The 20,443-nt window shown below is 45.0% G+C and overlaps 1 protein-coding gene across 5 annotated transcripts in view; it reads right to left on the bottom strand.

Moving 5' to 3' along the window:
• The window catches only part of RGS3 (regulator of G protein signaling 3), a 1,502,625-nt gene that overhangs the window by 741,679 nt on the left and 740,503 nt on the right, over positions 1-20,443 (bottom strand). For all 5 annotated transcript variants that reach the window (XM_069609876.1, XM_069609875.1, XM_069609874.1 and 2 more), the window contains one exon: positions 13,304-13,385. In XM_069609876.1, coding sequence (XP_069465977.1) covers positions 13,304-13,385 — 82 coding nt within the window. The remainder of the gene's footprint in view (positions 1-13,303; positions 13,386-20,443) is intronic.

Raw genomic sequence — 20,443 nt, forward strand, 5'->3', positions numbered from 1 at the left:
ATCTCATTAACCAGTTTAGAAGAAAAAGTAAGGTAACTATACCCAATTTAAGGCTGGTGCTCTCAGTTGACCCTTAGCAGGGTTGCACAGTTAGATCCAACTATTTGTTGAAATGTTTGTACTGTTTCAAAAATGCACAAAGGCGGTAGTTAATTTTCCCACAATAAATGTTTAATTCACACTTCTAGGTTAAATATTTCAAATACAATTCTCATGTAGCGAGGCAACTCAAAAAAAATAGGTTGATTTACGATATATAGAAGATGAATTATTTCTTTATATTAGATTTTCTACTTGGGTTGGCACTTTATTGGTTTTTGTTTACATTGTGGTTAACGGAATGAAATTATTGCGAAAAGAATGGGTATACGACTATTCCATAGTAAGAGACATCCCCTAATAGAAACATCCGCATACCCCGAGTTTTATACTTCATGTACATGTTATTACTAGTGTTTTCATGCATATATCCAAACGGGTCGCCATGGCAATAGTCCCGCCCCTTTGCATCCCTGCAGAGAGGTGGGTCCCGAGGCGTACGTGCGGCGGCGTTCGCGCTGCTACACGTCGCCCCGCTCACGTTCCCATGGCGATCGTAGATAGCGTCGGTGCCCGTGCGCATTACACTTTCGCTTTCTCAGCGAATGCGATCAGTTCTGCACGCGAACACCGTGGACGCAGGTAAGAGACTCCACATAACACGCACACACAAGTATAACTTGATGTATGGATAGAAATACTTACACACTCTCCAACTGTTGCTTAACAGGAATGTTGGAAACTACATTTGAGAGCACTCAGATGAGAGGACAACCAATTTAAAGCAGGTACAGACTGCCGAACATCTGGGGGAGTTAAACAATGAACATGCATAGCTGTTTAACGATATTGACATACTTTTCATTTACTTTCTCCCTTGTCGACTTCGTTCACTCTGATCTATTTAGGGGTATGTGCTTCACCAATTCTTTTATTGTAAATACATTGTTTCCTTGTTTAAAATGTTGCATTTTAAAGTGATTGATGCTAACATTGTTTAGTTGACTGAATATTCACTTAAGCATGGCCCTGAAGATGGTCATAGACCGAAATGCATTGGCATATGTGCTTATTGATGAATCAACCTATTTTTTTCGAGTTGCCTCGCTAAATGAGAATTGAATTTGAAATATTTAACCTAGAAGTGTGAATTAAACATTTCTTGTGGGAAAATTAACTACCGCCTTTGTGCATTTATGAAACAGTACAAACATTTCAACAAATAGTTGGATCTAACTGTGCAACCTGCTAAGGGTCAACTGAGAGCACCAGCCTTAAGTTAGGTATAGTTACCTTACTTTTTCTTCTAAACTGGTTAATGAGATCCGGATGCCACAGGATCTTTTACAGACTGGAAGCTCCAGGCCAAAACATCTATAAAGAATACATTGCAGATAATATAACTATCTTTTCAGTAGAAATCTTTGTGGTGCCCACCGACACTTTGTGCTGTCCTTCACGTACCACCATTTCAAGTTTCTGGACACTGTCCCCGAGACCAGTAGAAGGTCCAAAGTTTGGCCCTGAAACTGTTACCTCGGGAGCTCAGAAGCCACTGTAGGGACCTCAAGTACCGGTGGGCCTCTGGCACTACCAAGATGCACAGCAAGCAAAGAAAAGCTGAGGCTGGAACTGTCATCTGAAATTGGAAAACCTGTAATATCCTGAAGATGTTCGGCACTCTGTCCTCGGGTGGGAAGCCCTGACTGTGCGAGTGGCTAAGACTGCACCAATAAATCAGGAGGGACTGAGATGGCGCAACCAGAGACTTCTTGGAGGTCAGGGAAAAACCAAGATGTGCTATAGGCTGCAAGTCTGATACTGGTGTTCAGATGCTAGATTTGGTGAATGCCTTCTGTCCTGAAGCGAACCACAACTACTGCTAGCAACCCAGTGAAAACCCTGGGTGCCGAAGAAATGCTGAAAGTGAGCAGTTTGAAATGGAAATGGCAGTTCAACACTTTGAATCTCAGGTACTTCCTGCTTCTTGTGGATAGCCACATGGAAGTAGGCATCCTGGAGATACAGGGAGACTAGCCAGTCGTTCACTTCCAGGGTCTGGAGGATCTGGGCCAGAGTGACCATCTTGAACATGTTCAGAAGCTGCAGATCCAGGATGGGTCTCAGACTTCCATCCTTCTTCGGCATCAGAAAGTATGTTGCCTCATTCCAAGCAGGGTATCAAGTCTATTGCCCCTTTTGCCAGAAGCTGATGGCTCTCTTCCAGTAAGAGAGGTTCCAGAGGCAACAGTTGGTGGCATGGGGGTGGCCTGAGGGCAAGAGGCAAAAGGAAGGCTGTATTGCCACTGAACACCTGAAAGGCCCAGGCATCTGAGGTTCTATTTCTCCATTCCTCACCAAACAGGATATTCTACCTCCATAGAGGACATATGGAAGAAGTCTACTTCAGAGAGGCTTAGTGCCAGGGGTTGTGGAGGGCACAGTGTAGGTGGAAGCACTTCCTATAGGTACACCCTGACCACTACCCTTATAGGGACGACATTGCCCTTGCCTACCTGATGGTGCTTGGCCTCTACCTCTATAGGCGTAAGTGGCAAATTGACGAAAACTCTTCCCCTGCCTGCCGGTCACTGTTGCTGTACAACCAGCCCCAGCGACTTGGCAGTAGCCTTAGAGGCTTGGAATTTCTGGAGCGACTCGTCGGCCTCGGTGCCGAACAAATTCATCCCACCGGAGGGCATGTCCAAAGGTTTCTTTTGGACGTCAGTAGCAAACCCTGACCTCCTTAACCAAGGAAACCTTTGCAAGACTGTGCTGGTGGTCGCTGTCCTTGCAACGCAGTCTGCCGTATCCAGACCAGATTGCAGAATCTGATGGCAGACTTCCTTGCCATTCTTAATGAAGGCCTCAAAGCCTTCCTGCATCTCCCCTTCAGGATTCCTCGCTCATAACTGACCATAGGCTGGGATACATATGCCCTTCTGGGGAGCGGGAAGAACACTCTTGTGTGCTGCGTCTGTCTGCAACAATGGCGCCCTTGGACAGGGAACAGAAGCCAGGTGACCAATGGGCCCTTTCGTCGAGGGATCTTATTGCAGAGTCCCTGCTGGCTCTTCCAAGTGCAGTGGGATCGGTCAGCTTGGCTGTACTCACCGGGACTGTGACCACTGGCTTTGGGGCTGGTGCTGTCAGCACCTTGGTGAAGAGGTCTAGCATCTTCATTCTGGCATGCCTCCCATTCCACAGGGGTAGAGGACTGAGTGGAAAAAGGTACCTGTGGTGCCTCTCAGCTGTCCTTCGAAGAAGAAGAATGATGCCGCAAAGAACCGTAAGGGAATCTCAACCTCTTATGGTGTTTCTTCTTCTGTTTGTTATTTCGGGTAGGGGACCGTTCCTCGGTGCTGCGGTCTGCACCCGGTGACCTCGAATGGGTCTGCTTATCACCAATTTCTTTGTGGAGGAAAATGAAAAGTTTAGCTTTATGCTCTAAAAGCACCTTCGGGTGAATTGATTGGCACAACACACAGTCCTGCGCAACGTGGCCTTCACCAAGGCAGTAAAGGTAGCTGCTGTGTGGGTCTGACATGGACACCTGTCGCCCACAGTCCACACAGGGTTTGAGACCTCATCGGATTCAGGCATTGAGACTAATTTGAGAGGACCTAGCAAAACCAAATATTCTGTAAAAACAAATAACAGAGTGCACAGAAAAAAGGAACAGAGGTCCCGGGATGCAGCAACTCTATACATACAGGCCCTGGCGTCATGACTGGCGCGGGGTGCATAGAGGCATCAGGCCTCGCCGACGCAGAACTACGCAGCACTTCATGGTGATGGAAAAGATTCAGAAGATCATCTAGCACTCAGAAATAGATATAATAGATGAGGAATCCTTGGGAGGAAGAGGGTGCTAAGAAGTCACATTAGAGGGGTGGGGCCAGCTGAAGCAGACAGAGGGGCGCGAGGGAGATTCTGGTGGCCACAGATGCTCACAAATGCTGTGATGTGCTACCTGGAGACAGTACATGCGCCATCTTCCATGGTTCTTCCCCACTTCTCAACCTCTTTTTCTTATTATACCCTCAGTAGCACAGAAATAAGAAGTGAGGTTAGTCCCCCCCCTCTCCCCTGATCACAATATCGAAGGAAAGAACAGATTGTTCCAAACACCATACAGGTCTTCAGAGTGAACAAAATACTCTCCATCTCTTCTGATATTGAGACTGCTTTCATTACAAGCTCTGCAGCAACTCCAAAACTCTGATGTGGGAGAAACGGGGATTCTGCAGATTGCTCCTCCATCAGCGGCAAACATTCACTTAAGCCCCTAATCAAGGATGATCCGGGTCCTACAGACGTTTATTTCCCATAGTTGGGCTCAGACACCTTTAACCCTTCAGCTGCCGATCCGTAGTGGTGCACAAAGTAGCGTGACCATGAGATCAGTTATACCTCAACAGTACAACAGTACAAACCATGGTTTCAAACAATTGGTCAATGTCTGAAGCAGAATAGAGGAAACCAATAGAGGATGTGTGACCCAACACCTGAGGAAGAGAGACCGCTCAGGCAGTGTGAATCACTCACATAACAAGGAGGAAATACAATCAGAATGGAATGGATGGAACAGTCGGAGCGATGGAACAGTCGGAGCGATGGAACAGTCGGAGCGGATGGAATAGATGGAGCGGATGGAGCAGTCGGAGCGGATGGAACAGTCGGAGCGATCGAGCAGATGGAACAGATCGAGCAGATGGAACGGATCAAGTGGGTGGAACTCACGGAGATGATCGAATGAATAGGAAGGATGAAACGGATAGGACACACTAAACGGATGGGAAGGAAGAACTAGGTCTACGGAATGGATGGAGTAGATTATGTGGATGGAATAATGGAAGGACCAGTAGATTAAATGGATGTAAAATACGAAATGGATAAACAGGCGAAGTGGAATGAACAGACAGAGTAAATAAAATGGATAGAATGGATGGTACAGATGGAGTGCTCGATCTTAAGCGCGTTATTGATAACCACTATATCACACTACAACGCTTACTCTCTCTTATACATCACCACTCAACTAGAACACAGCGATACTATGACACATTTGGTATAGCTGTTCCCATACTAACACCCGTCACATACTCTCATCATCCTAATTAAACACAGCTTAAGCGTCCCCTTAGGCCTAAATCAGTCTGCGTGTGATCCCTCCAGAATGAACACATATACCTGACCTCCCAACCACCACACCTACCGCTAGGAAGCAGCTGTCAGGCAACTGCCACACCGCTGCACATATATCCGGTGTGCCAACGCACCTTACGTCTCTTTCTCTCTCTACTTACTTGAACTACGGTTCCTGAGTGCGTTCAACCTACCAGCGCTTTGAGATCATACCAATGATACTTGGCATTTATATAGCGCCTTATGTAACATAACATAACAGATCAAAACCATTCCCACTGATTATTAGACAATCAGTTTACATCAAAGTCAAATATAAGAATCTAGGAGGAAGCGGGGTATGGCAAAATTAGGACTGCGACCCTGGAGAGGGATGGTGTGGTTATAGTGGCACAACATGGGAGAATCTTTAGCCTGCTTAGGCTGCAACTGAGCTGCTGGATCACGAGCAAGGAAAAAACTCTAGCCGACAGAGGGCCATATCTCAGACCGTCAGGAGCCAGAGACAACATGTCATGTCTCAAGCCCAACAAAGTGATCCTGGGCTGGAGGGTGATAACGTCGGCCTGTCAAGCGAGGAGGGGGAGGGGCAGGGTGGACATACTGTTTGGAAAGTTCATGTTAATTTCCTGGCAAGGGATTTTGGGAGGGAAAGTCCTACTGCTAAGGAGTCCTAAGGCAAGTGGGGTGGCAGGATTAATATCTATTGGTAGGAGCATGATGTTTTCAAATCCTAAACCAGTATGGCGACATGTGGCCACAGACGGAAATATCTATGCAAAGAACACCAAAAACAAAAAGGAACTAAAAAAGCATGTTGGGTACAACATCCGTGGGACTGAAGACAGGAAGCGTGCTGGGCGCTACAGCCCTGAGACTGCGACTAAGTGCGAAACTCCCAGAGACTGCACATTAGGTAAGGGAATTCAGACGACAAGTTCACTTAGATCGGTTCTTAGACCAGATTTAGCTCTCCATCCCAACACCTTTCAGCACAGTTGCTGAATAGGAATTCTAGTTGAAACCCATAGATCCTTTAGTCGTTAATCCAACCCCAACCTGCCTTTAAAGGCGATTAACTATATTGAGGTTATCGGAGTATTCAGTCTTGACCCAAACTACTGCTCTCTTGGCATTACATCATTGTTATTCTTTCCTTACAGCAATCAAAACAACACACTACATCTCCTCCAATGTAGACAACTTTGCAACAGTAGCACTCCAATCCAAGAGCTAGGAGGAGCTGGAGACTTTACACAATCTGGCACACATTAAGGAACAGGAGGACTGTTCCTTGCTCGATTTATTTCCCACCACACAGCAACACTTTCCCATAACCGGACACGCTGCAAAATAACAACAGAAGTCAAATCCTTTTAGGCTTAAATGTTCTTTTATATAAGCATACTTTTCGGACATACATTTCCATAGGTGGTAGCTCATTTGCATTGCATGGGACACTCCGGAGGCCATAGCTGGCTCTTGAGGAAGCCTCTCTTGTGTCAAATTTCTATAAGTTCTGAGAAGCTGAACAGTAAATCTTTTTTCATGCGACTATGAAGCCAGACAATTTCAAGCATGATAAGCCACAGAGCACTTTAGTTGGTATGGTGGATTCCAGGCGGTGGTGACAGCCTCACAGACGGCTTTCTATTTTCCTCACTCAAAGTCAGGCAATGAAATAAAGCCACTTCTTACCCAGATGCTATGGACAACAGGATAGGAGGGCCGCCATAATTATCTGGCTGTAGGCTGGAAAAGGGACTCTGGTACACGCTCTGGTCGTAGTAAAACCGGTGGAAGCGATGGGGGTATCCTGACGTACAGGCCATCACCCATCCACACACTCACAAAGACCATGCCCTACACTGGTAAGGCCTGGGTTAGACAAATGTGCCCTCTCCTCCCCCTAGGCAAGGACAGTAAAAGTGCTCCCAGTAAGTAACCAAAATGCAGACTGCTAAGGCTAGGGTCCCAAACATGCATCTCTAAATCTAAGCCAAACGGTCTTGATCTGGAGGGACAGTGGACTTGTGGGTCCACACCCATTGGGTTAGGGACACATAGTGACTGATCAACCAGTGGAAAGGCTGCGCAATCATGAGGAGTGCAGAGTTTATTGTAGCCTTCTGACGGTGCTCAGGTCATAACAAGTGTACCTGTGCGGAGAGGAAAGTGTTCTGTCTGTGCACCTTTCAAGCATTCAGGTTCTGGGGCCAGCAGACTTCATAAACCAACTGAGGGGTAAAAAGGGAGGGATGAGCCCTCTAACCAAATGAAGAATTCAGTGTTTGCCTCATTCCTGAGCCAGTAGACGATTACTGTAACAAGATGCAGAAGCTGCTTACTTTGATGATTTTACGGTCTCTTTCTGCAGCCAGCAAATGCAGATGTACAACGTTTTTTGTTTTTTGCCTCAATTGAGAAGTTTAACAGGATTTTCTCAGAGACTTGGTAGAAGGAGACTTGCACCAGTACTGTTCAGTCAAAGGTAGTAACTTCAGTGAAAGAACAAACTATTGTATGTGAAAAACAAAAAATTATGTCAGCTTTACTTTCAGTGGTGTGATGCATTTCTCAGAACAGTCTTGTCTCATATCTCAGGACACACCATCCAGGAGACGACTTTCTGGTTTCTGCCAATATATCCCCCACCGGGAATTCTGGTTAAATCAGTCATGCTCATCACCATAGTTGAAACAGGCATCACTTTGACGCCTGAAAATCGGTCTTCAGTGAGAAATAAGATGTTCAGTGATGTGGGAAAACCCGGCACCATACTGATAAAGCAAAGAAAACAGATCTGATGCACAGCAACAGGAAGTGCACTTTCAGGAAGGGTAGATGGTTTCAGGAACTAACAGACGAGAACCTTTCTCCACTCCACATCTGGGATACCCACAAAGGTTAGCATAATGGAATACAATATCGAATTGTTTACAGTAGTTCCAGTTAAAGGTTATTTTACCACACTCTCTACCTGGTTTTTAGGTGAATTTTTATGCTGCACTACTTTTTCCTACGATCCACTATACATTAAGAAAAGGTTTCCCTACCTGAACCCCCAATGGGGGCACCAATTACTTAACAGACATTATGGTATACATAGGTCACCTAATCCTTTCCTGAATCAGCAGCTCTTGAAAGTGCAGCTCGGAAGTGATCTCTAGTTTTTCCCTTAGGCACACAAAAGTAAGTCAAATCCCATGGTGCCAAATATCCGTTTTGATTTTTATAGACAATTCAGTTCAGTCATCCCATTTCCCACTGCTTTTAAGTGGAATCTGAAAAGGAATAGCTGAGACAACAGGTTTTGGCTGTCAATGTCAAGTGCAGCCTCAAAAATCTTATTAAAGGCCTTGCACCGTATTGTAAGGTACATCCCACATGTTCTGCTGTCCTCATAAGCAATGTAAAGCCTCAAATGACCCAACATTTATTTATATTCAACTTTCAAATAGATAGATACATGTGTAGTCATACAGGGAATATTTGAGTATGGTGTGAGTCAAACAAGTGCCCTTTTCCTGGCACTTATGTAATCAGGCTGTAAATTGAGTTATCAGGTGACAATTCTGTTAAAGAATCTTTTTTTCTTCGCGTTATGGTTCAATAAAAATAAGATTAACCTTTCACAATTTCAATAAGCAATAAACCAAAAACTTGAAACATACATAAAACCCCACCAAAGAGATCATAGAAGAAGCAGCACACCTTGCACCAACATCTATGGAACTCACTGCAGGAAACATTGCACCTTTCTTATCGGTTCCCGCACTCCAAGCCCCGTTCTCTCAAAACCCTGACATGCTCGCAAGCACCTTCAAAGACATCATCAGGCAAGCTGTCGACTCTATAGCCCCTCTCTCCCTCAAAAAAGCTAAAAAAGCCAAAAATTCAAATACCTGGTTCTCAAAGGACTTACTTGACCAATGAACCAAAAAAAGGCTAGCACTCTCAGCCTGGAAAGCCAGCCCCTCAGAGGCCATCAGGAATGTCTTTAAAGCCATCTCTAAAAACTACAAAACCAACATTATCCAAGCTAAAGCCGCCTCGTTTAACTCCAGGATCAACAATGCAAAATCAGGATCCAAAGAAATATTCACTAACTTCCGGGAGCTCGAGAAGCCCTCTACTCCTCCTCCCACTCTCCTCAAGGATGAAAACTGGTGCAACAACATTCAGTCCGCTATGCTGGACAAACTGAATACCCTCTAAACCAAAATCCGAGGCCATCAAAAAGCCTTCTCATAGCAGACTTGCAAGATAACTAGCCTGCCGGCTCCAACCGTAACCCGTCCACCACTTTTGACTTCAAAGGAATGACAAAATTGGAAGTCATTGCCTTGCTCAAAACCATCAAACCCTCCAACTGTAAAGGCGATGCTTGCCCAGCACAACTCATTAAAGATTCTGCACACCTCCTCGCCCCCTTCATAACGGCCTTTATTAACTCTTCATTTAAAACTGGCCTTGTCCCCAAGGACCTTAAGGAAGCCTGGGTCTGCCCGCTCCTTAAAAAACCATCCCTGGACCCAACGGTCCCAGGGAACTATAGACCTATTACCACGTCCCTTTCCTCCTAAACATCTTGGACAAAGCAGCCTACCTGCAAGTTCAGAAATTTCTCGAAGATAACCGTCTCCTAGGCCTGCGGCAATCTGGCTTCCGCCCACGGCATGGCACTGAAACGGCCTTTCTTGACCTAAAGAATCAAATGGACGATCATAGAGACTCGGGCAAACCTGCGCTCCTATTGCTCCTTGACTTATCAGCGGTTTTTGATTTGGTAGAGCACAACACCCTTTGCCGCCACTGCAACCAAATTCTCCCCCAAAGCCTGTGCCTGGATCACCTCCTTTCGCCAAGAAGGGGCTATGAAAGTCTTCTCTGACTCAGCCTCTGCAACCCCCAGCATCAACAAATGTGGAGTCCCACAAGGCTACTGCATTGCGCCCACCCACTACAACCTCTTCACGAGGCCCCTATTCAGCATCCTGGACTCTCTTTGCATCTCGTACACCAACTACGCGGATGACACTCCGGTGCTTATTCCACTCACTGGCAATTACAAAGAGGACATGATCACCCTCACCAGCATATACTCCACAATCCAGTCATGGATGGCGAATAATTGGCTTTGCCTTAATAGCGAGAAAACCGAAATCCTCCTAATTGGCTCCCTCACTACCCTGGGCAATCTGTATCAGCAGTACCTGTCCTTTACTATTGACAACATCCCCATCAAGGTTTCCAACAATGTTAAGACTCTTGGTGTTTACCTTGACACGGACCTCACCATGGAAAGGCAGGTTAACGCTGTGGCATCCTCATCTGCCTATTATTCCAAAGTGCTTAATGCAGCCAGGCCCTTCTTATCCCGTCAGAACTGTCTTACCATCGTCAGAGCAATAATCGGATCAAGGTTGGATTACTGTAATGCCCTCCTCGTAGGGACCTCCTGCAAGAACCTTGCCAAACTCCAACTGGTGCAAAATAACGCCCTCAGAGCGGCCACGGGCACATCAAGGAAAGACCATATCTCCGAGGTGCGGAGACAGGCCCATTGGCTCCCAGTCAAAGAACGGATCATCTTCAAGACTCTCTCGCTTACCCATAAATGCCTTCATGATCTGACACCACCCTACCTTGCCCAAAGAATCACTAAGCACACTTCCACGAGGCCCATCAGAAAGGGCCCTTCCGTAAAGCCATAAAAAATAAGCTCTTTGTATAACTGTATTCCCTACTCCGCTGCCTGTTATTTTTGATGCATTAATGATTGCGTGCTCACTTTACTATTCTTGCAAGGCACCTACCTCTCATGTATTGTCATTTATTTCTATGCACTTGTACCTAAGAGACCAACTGGGTCATCTGTAACGTTCCTAATTACACTTTCTTGTAAGATTTCATGTAACAGCGCCTCGATGCCCTAGGGCTGTAAATGTGCTATACAAATGCAAATAAAATAAAATAAAATAAAAACCCCAACCACATCTAACACGATAAAAAGGGAAAAGATATTCAAGGACTAAAATGGCCATTACAGCGAAAACACATACTAAAATCCATAAAACAGTTAGGATAAAAACAATTACATTAATAAATCACGTATATGGTTCTATGGAACACCAAGTTCGAAAATCGAATGTGGGCCAATATCAGAGAGGTTTGCGAGCCTCCAAGAAGCATAGGCCAGCATTCAGGAGGAGTGATAGCTCTCTAACTAGACCTTGTGCTCAAAGAGCTGCTATCCCAACCCCAACATCACCAGACACGCCACCAGCTGCTTCAGGGTTTTGACCTTATTTAGATCTTTACAAAGGCAACATGTTCTAAAGTTTTTGTCCAATTTTGGCACGCCCCCAGCACCTCATTAGTTGGAAATAAATTCAAGCGGAAGCGAACAAATTGAATTCTATATAATGTGTTAGAATTTGTTTTTTAAACAGCTACAGGGGCTATTTAAAGCTTTCTAGTCAATGGTAACAAGAGAATAGCCTAGAGTTTTTACAGTGAGAGCCTGCGGATATCCAATCTACCTGCCAGAGTTTTTTTTTTAATGGCTAAGGGAGTCGCTACTAAGGTATCAACCGAAGATTCAATGGAGTTTAAAACAACTAGACGATAAACCATTCATAAATTCAAAGTTTTATCTTTCTTATTGACAAGTAAATCATTTAGCAGAGCAAGTAAGGGACACCCTGCACCCCACTCTGACACAATGATTTTTCTGAGTAGGGAAAATGATTTCGACTTAACCACAGCCTGCAATGAGATCAGACCGAACTCGTACCGTATGATAGCTACCGGAACCCAATTAGGGAGACAAAGCACCCTCTTCCAAAATAGCCCCTCGAATTTAGACGAGGGAACAGAGGCGCACAAAATCAACATTTCCACCTCATATGTCAAAATCGGCACTACTTTGAGCTTATAGAATTTCACTACTGGCAGACAGGAACACCATCCCCATTTTATATTAATTATGGTGGCTTGTGATGCTAAACCTATCGTCTTTTGCTTAAAATTAGCAATCAGATTTTGATTGCTTGCGTTCCTCACCACCATAAAGCCAAAATAAACAAAGGAAGTGACTACTTTTCACAGGACCGAGTTTAAATTACATTTAAATGACATTAATATGATCAAATAAACCAATAACGGTAATGAACTGCATTTCTCAATGTGCACATGTTGCATTCAAAAGTCAGAAGTGAATATGAATTACACAATCATTTATCAAACAAAATTCATACCGTTAGTGACAGATTTTACATTCTGATAATCCAACCCCCACATTTCACTAAAAATGAACTGATCAAAATCAGGTAATAAAAGTATGAGATCAGCTAGTTTCACAGTCACTAATATTGATGAGCTATCAATTTAATTTAACACCAGGGGGTCGAAAACACCTTTCACTTTGCTAATAACCACCATGCATAGGGCCAGCATGATGTCTATCGCTGTAAGCATTTTTTCTGAGTCATACAGGGCAAATTGGTTAAGCAATGAAAATAGCTTTATGTTTTAGATCTGTTAGATCGCCCAGCAAAGAGTCAATTTATACAACTTCTGCAGTATATTAGCAAGACAGGTCAGATGGATATATGGTATGGTAATACGGGCAAGAGTGTGGATAGGGTGAGAACACAAGCAAAGTACTGAAGTAGATCTGTCTATGTGGGAATAATATCTTGCTTTCTTTTTAAACACCAGGGATAAAGATTGTAAGTTACAAGCTGCTGAACAGGCATGAAAAGACACTCGCCACCTGAATGCTCCACATGCACATACTACACAATGGTTTACTCGTCAAGTATGACAAGCCAATGGTTAGTGCAAAATTTTGACGCCTGAAATCATCCAGCATTTATTTTTGGCTGCACACCACCACGTGTCTCTGATATAAATAAAACAGACATCTAAATAAAGGATTTTCAAAGTCCCGATGACAATTGAAAAATTGATAGTTTATGACTAATCAGAACAACAAATACTCCACCATTAATAAAATTGCGGATAAAGGCACAATGCATTAGACCTTGAAATGCTCCACTGCTTTTGTTGAAGAGACGGCATCTGTTTATTTAAGATGTTGCAACCTTACCTGGGTCAACAGCTTGTACACGAACTGGGGAATCACAGCATATTGTGAAACCAAAGCCATCCCTTCCACGAGCAACTGCAATCTGTAAAACGAAATGAAAACTATAAGTCTGTGAATGGGAATCAATTATGTCAACTCTGAATTTCAAGAGCAAAGCACATTTCACTGGTGCACTCTATGAATTATTGTATCCAGGGACTTCCACCTCTAAAGATAAAGCTGATTAAGAGCCACCATGGAGAGTGGATGGGAATACATTATATCTACACTTTAGTCTGAGCAAACACACAGAAACTTGATGTAAAGAGCTTTATGAAATCTCCGCAAAATTCCCGGGAGAACTGGGTCATCAGGGACCAGTATACATTCTTAACTGCAAGCAAACTTTGGGTGACCCATGGGTATTTGAAAGTCTCTTCTGAATCCAGAGTCCCACCTCAAAGTCATTGTGGTAATCAAGAGTCCACCCAAACTGGCCCAAAGAACGTTTAATGCAGAACAAGTACGGAAGGTTTGACAAATGCAAGGAGTTTGTCAACTCTCCCCAAGTAGGAGTCACCACCTAGGGAGACTAGAGAGAAAGGGCGCTCTACGCGTAACCCCCCCCTATGGGACAGGGTAGGCAGGATCCTCTGGAGGGTACTCCCCTTTAGTGAACAGAGAACATTTAGAGAGGACTTAAAGTACCATCCTGCCCTGAGACTAACATATTTATGGGGTATGCAGGAGCGAAGGTGTGTTAGAACCCTTTAACAATGGCTGGTTCGGCTTCTGACCCAAACTGCCTTCCATCCTTCTCATGGAAGACCGCAGAACTGAGGAAAATCGGCCTTCTGGAGGCATGTCAGGAAGAAAACCAATCAGGGAGGAATATTCGTGCAGCCCGAAGTGTTTAATTTTGCAGTAATGGGGAAAAGAGAGATAGAGAGAAGCTCCCATGTGGGGAAAAGAACTCAGGATCCCAGAGTGAGAAATGGGTAAGATCAAACTCCACAGTGGGGAAGGAAGAGACAAAGAACCCTAGACTGTGGAAAAAGGAAATACTAAATTCTCCTAGAAGGGAGGACGACTGTGAGAAACACGTTTCAAGGTGAACCATAGAAACCAAGTTGGTCTTGGACTGTGAGCGTGGGCAAGGGACTAGGTTAAAGAGACAGAAGTACAGGGTCAGAAGCGAGCAGCCATCCGTCAGAAGCGGGCAGCTATCCCGTTCCCTGGGGCAAGTCCCAAAGTATGTCTTGGTTGTTTTTTTGTATTATCTGTAGAGCACTAAGGAGAGAAAATTGGTTAGAATATGATTTCTGGACAGAGGGCTTCATTTTATAATGGACCATTTTAACGCTCTGACCAGGACACTTTTTGATCTTCATTTGTATAGAGTAGGGATTAGTATAAAATACTTAGGAAAAGGTTATGCCTTTTGAATTAGAAGAGAGAAGAAAATGTTTTGAAATAATGTCTAATTGTCCGCCCCGTGGTTATGAGAAATGTCTAGGGCACAATTCTCCCAAAAGACTCAAAATAATCAAATATAGGAAAGAATTTGTAATCAATTTTTTTTAAAAAATGACATGTTCGTAAAGTGGACAGCAGAACTTGCGGGGCATGTTTAAAAAAAATCTTCCAACCTGCACTAACAATGGTTATAGGAAGTAAGTAAAATAAAGTGATGTGTGAACTTTTTTTTCCAACCACAAAAGAAATTATAAAATGATAGTCCGCTCTGAACACGCATATTTTGATGCTTCAAGTTAAACCCATAATTGCCGGTACTACTCAGCAAAGCATAGACAGTTGCACAGCACCCCCAGAATAAAGAGGTATCCTTGCTAACATGGCTCTGGGTTTGTAATCAAGTGGTTGCAGCTGTGAAAATCTAAGTACAAACCCAAATGATAATGGCTCAAGTGTGAGCAGAGAAGACAGTCAGCGGGCACCTTTACTATGGAAAAATTAAAAGGACCTGATGCAAAGGAGTCTGGGGCATTGGACCAAGGTTTTGTGTGTACTGGAGAGGCAGGAGAAAAAGGAAGAATGTATTGTTCTAAAGTTTTGACTACTCTTTTAGAGTGTGCTATATAAAGTCCTTCTCTACAACACATTGTTTAAAGCCGACATTATACCTTGCTGCTGCCCTCTTATATAATGCCCCATAAGCGAATTGATCCTCTGTGGGTGATTCAGATGTAGGTGGTGCTGTCTCCTCTGGAGACTCAACATTGTTGTCTTGTGGATTGCCTTGCTCCCATTCATACTCCTTGACAGCTATTTGTGAATCTCTAAAGGTAGACAAAGTCTGTGTGTACTTGCTTGGGGATTTTGCATGTGGTCCATCTTTCTGTATATGGGAACGTGCCTCCCTTTTTGCCCACCCATTTTCTTTCTTATATAAGCAAACTGACATGTGCTAGGTTTTGTGAGAAAACTTGTGATCATAAATGCCTTCCCTCCCTGAACAGTTCTCCACTTCGTCACCCTCTTCTTCCAGGTCCTCTTCCAAGAAGTCTACGTCTTGTGATTCTTGCGTGGGAAGCCTGTCCGATAGTGTATCTTCTGCAGTGACCTAGGAACTACTTTTTTTTTTAAGGTTATCTTAAAACCTTCTGTAGCCCTGGCATTCTTGCTCTGGCGTGATGGTTCCTGTGCTCTTGCACCCCCCCTTGGCCATGGAGGGACTGCTTACCACACTCAAACCCACACTAGAAAACCTGCTAATTAAAAAACATTATTAGCCTGTGTAAGGGCGTCGAAGAAGGAAGCAGACACAAAAGGTGGCATGGTTTTGATTATAGACTTATTTATTTGTGTGTGAAAAAGGTCCTTACGATCCCTAACTTCAAAGAGGGGTTTCCCTGCCTCAAACCTAATACCAGAAGGGTCTGTCAGAATGTCAGTCAATGTAAATTCCACGTCCTGTGTCGAAAACCTACTTCTACCCTTCACACTATATAATTTAAAGGTAAACTAACAGAAAGGAGGACCTTTAAGGAGAAAGGCTCCCTTAGCCTTCATCTTGGGTAATATTCAAAAGAGTGTTCTGTTAGACCAAAATTACCAGAAGGAATGACTTCCTTCCCCTAGTATGATTTGGTGCACTTCACAATAATGCCAGGGGGAATGACTCCCTTCCCCTGGCATCTTTATCAGAACTGAGTAGTTTTCCTTTTCCACTGTAACGAGGGAGATTTCCTCCGATGCTTTTTGTCAAGTTTGGGTCCCAGACCCTTATCTGGTGTTGTGAGAAACCAGAGGGTGTCTCGACCGCTAGTCCCCAGGGATCTCTCTCTCAGGTGGCCAGGGCACTGCCATCGCCTTTGGATCCAGACCCTGGGGGTGGACCAGTGCTGGAGGATCACCTGGGTGAGGGGTCTTCGGTGAGTGGCAGTGAGACGTATTAACCCTTTTTTGTTTATCCAAACCATTCTTTATTTTGGGATGCTCCGAGGTCCCATAGCCCACACCCCTTTTTAAACACTGGGGCGAGGACGAGGGTGGCTGAGAGTAACAACATGAACTTTCACACATCATACTGGCAATGTCCTGGTAATCAGGTCAGGCAAGTCAGGCACTTAATTCTAAGTGCATACACCTGATGCCAATTAGCTCTTCTCACATGAAGTAAAGGCTACTGGAGGTTGTTGCCTCTGTCAGGCCACGAGAGACACATGGAGTAGTCCAGATCCCACAAGTGAAAACTGCATTGTGTTTCAAGGACACCAGCAACCCTCCTGGGTGAACGGCAGAGTTGGGGAGGTGAGGCCAAGCCTGTGGTACTAAACTTGACTCATAAATTGGCACTCATAAAGCAAAGAAGAAACACACACAGCAGGTGAATTGGCAAGTGACCTGAAAGACCGGTGTGTGTTGAAGTTTGAAATAGCACCTTTTTTATCACAAGTGAAGGCTGGAGGCATGTGAATGAGACACGAGGAAAGACAGACCTGTGAATGAACTTTAAAGTAAAAGGCAGCTGCAAGGTCCGCAATACTAAGTAAGAGAGTAGTCGGACAAAAGGAAGTAGCCTACTCAAAAGTCTCTGTGAAAGGTAAATTGTTTGAAGCAAGAAAGCGAATGTACAGCAAAAGTGATATGTAAAGGTTTAACTCCTAGAAAGGGGAAAGTAAACATTGAACTATACCTTTTGAGTCAAAGTGGTCCTGCAGTGGTCTGAAAAATTAGCCAGGCACATTCGAAAGCCTTTTACATTCAAAAGTGGTCCGAGCCCGGCAGAGGGAGACCCAAAGTGAAGTAAGCTTGGGGAAGGAACCCCCCACTCCTCTTTGCAAGTTTGTGTTGAACTTTATCGTGAGAGGTCTGAGCCCAGCAGAGGGGGGACCTTTGTAAACATTTTGGTTGAAAAATTATTTTTGGAAGTCGAGAAAAGAGAAAAACGGGGAAGGCCAGACGGGCCTTGATCCACGTTGCAGAACTGTATTTGTGTTGGAAGCTGTGCCAGAGTGAACTCAACAGCGTTTTCGTGGATCTCCCACCTTTGTGGTCTCAGCGTCTGTGGGACCTGTCAGTCCACATGGCCATTATTACACCAACGCTCTTCTTTCCAGGTCGGGCAGAGGGGTCTGCTCCTGCATGGTCCCGGTTGACTCTCGAATCCTCTCGCTGACATCTGCTGCTCCACCTGCTTCTGTTGGCATTCAAATATCTCGAGTTCCCTGCACCTCAAATAAAACCTTGAGTCTGTCTTCAGATTTCTTTAAGCAGGACTGGTCCCGCTTCTGCCTAACGTCAACACCTGCAGTGTATGATCGCGTGGCGCTCTTCATGGATCCGGTGAGTTACCTCCTAGCAGTGCTTGAAGGTGTCATCTTCATACCTGTGATGTTCTGTCTTGCCCTAGTCCTTCCTACTTGGCTGTTTTCTTCACTATGACAACAGTACATATGTTTGCTCTATAAGAAAGGATCAGAGGTGGCGTGTAGGACTAGGGAATGTGTGTGGGTGATGGGATTACCAGGGCTGCACCGCAGGTGGTCGTCCTGGTCCCCAAAGGGGGAATCCCTCCCCATGAGGTCCTCACACATTAAATCACTGCTAGGGGGACTATTGAGTAGCTGCCTCAACTCCTTAGCCTCATGGGAAAGGACTCCCTCCTGGGGAGAAGTGATGACACCTTGTGAATCATCACACCAACCTCCAACTGGAGATGGTCTACCCCCTGAGTTTCTAACTTTCTGATATGACCCTTCAAATGGGCACCAGACACCACAGTGGATTTTTTTATGATCCCAAAGGACCCCATTTTTTTTCCAAGAAAAAAGCATTAACCTTAAAAACTACTAATAAAGAATCCCTTCTTTTTTGTCTAGCCTAGTGTACCGTGACATGAATTCCTTGAGATTTGCTCTGCCAGCCTACACTCCCTGGATGGGTTCAAGGAGGGACCCTTAGGAAGAACGGAAGGGACAGATCTCTGCTACCTATCTAGCATCACCAACATAGAGGGACCAGAAGCTGGGACTGGTGGGTGGTCCCTTCCCGTGTGTGGCTCTAACAGGCCGCCATTTCTACCAACCCTATCACGCATGGGTATATTCAACTAACATTACACCCCCTCTAGAACTAACTCCCCCACATAAACCTTAACCAGATTCTCCTATAAGTCCCTAATAAATATTGTCATAAATAACTATACATAGATGATTAAAAAACCATATACTAATTACATAAAGCACTACATACATTTACAGTATTACATACATTCGGGTATGTCTACTACAGGCAGTCACACTTTGGGCCCTGCAACTTGTTCACAGTACCTTACTTGTTGCAGACAGTTGGTGTGGTGTTTTTCTGGGGTGAGTCTGCCCACCCTGCCGCCCCCCTCCCCCCGAGTGGCTGGCCCACCTACTAAGTACGTGGGGCACTGCTCAGACCACAGCAGCTCCGAAGCTAATTAGTATTGGCAGTGCACCATGCCCATGTGGGGCACCACCATCACCACGTAGCCCTGCAACTGTTTGCTCTTCCAGTGGCACCCTGTGCCTCAGGGATGTTTCACGCTGACCGTCACCTTCGAGAGGCCAATCTCTTTCTCTTTGTCAAAGGCTTCATGCTTTGGGGGCCGCTGCGCTCCTGGCACTTGCTGCAACTCTCTACGACGGGGATTGCAATGGAGGATGCTGTCCGGAACTTCTCTTCATGCAAGCCCATCCTCGTGGCTCCATGCAGGACGGTGCCCCACCATCTTGATACGAGCTGCAGGGAGAATGAGGCCTAGGACATCTCCTGAATCTGGAATGCATGCACTGACTACGGGCAGGGCGATCCCATTCATCCTCTTTGGACATGGCCCGACTGGTTCCAGGACAGACTAACAAGCTGCACTGTGCTGCGGTGCCGCTCTGCACACGTAGCCCAGGATATTTTCTCTTCTGGGCCTGCCTGACCTGGCCTCCCCTGGCAGACTTACATGGTGGCAAAACCGCATGCTAACCCCCCCTGCACCTTGGTGGTATTACACTATCCACCTCAACAAATACTCTTGCTTCATTAGCAAGACTGTGTTAAGATGGATTTCTGAACTCTGACCTGGTGGGCAGAGATTCAGAAGGCCAGCCTAGTTTCTTGGAACAGGGTAACCTTCTGAACAAGCCAGACCAATCAAGGTAGCTACGGCTGCGGTCAAGACTAGGTCTCAGGAGTGGTGATGGTGTCTGAAAGACCTCAATGAACACACAGAATAAAGGACACTTACAAATCACTCCTAGTCAGGTGTATATAAATCAAAAATACAAATACATTTATTCCAAGGCCTTTGCAATTCAACACACGCAAAACTATTAAACCAACACAATCCTATCTATACACATATATACAAGACCAATGGGGTCCAAAGGATGAATGCACCAAATGGGTCCACAACCTAAAAAGGGAAAGAAGCAAGCAGTGCAAATAGTCTTTAGGCCCTTCTGTATCAAACACAATCCTAACTGAAAGGCAGTCCAATCACTAAGATGAGGAGCCTAATGCTCAAATGTACTTGCGATGCTGGCGCATGTGGTAGTTCACATGGGCAAAGCAGGGTCTTTAATAGGGGCTGTAGCAGCTCAGGAAGGTAGGTGAGGTGATGCATAATAGGTTCCCACTATTAGAGGAGGGTCTCCACTTGAGTCGATTCCAAGA

The sequence above is a fragment of the Ambystoma mexicanum genome, chromosome 8, assembly GCF_040938575.1.
Source record: "Ambystoma mexicanum isolate Mex_15411 chromosome 8, UKY_AmexF1_1, whole genome shotgun sequence".
Taxonomy (NCBI): Eukaryota; Metazoa; Chordata; class Amphibia; order Caudata; family Ambystomatidae; genus Ambystoma; species Ambystoma mexicanum.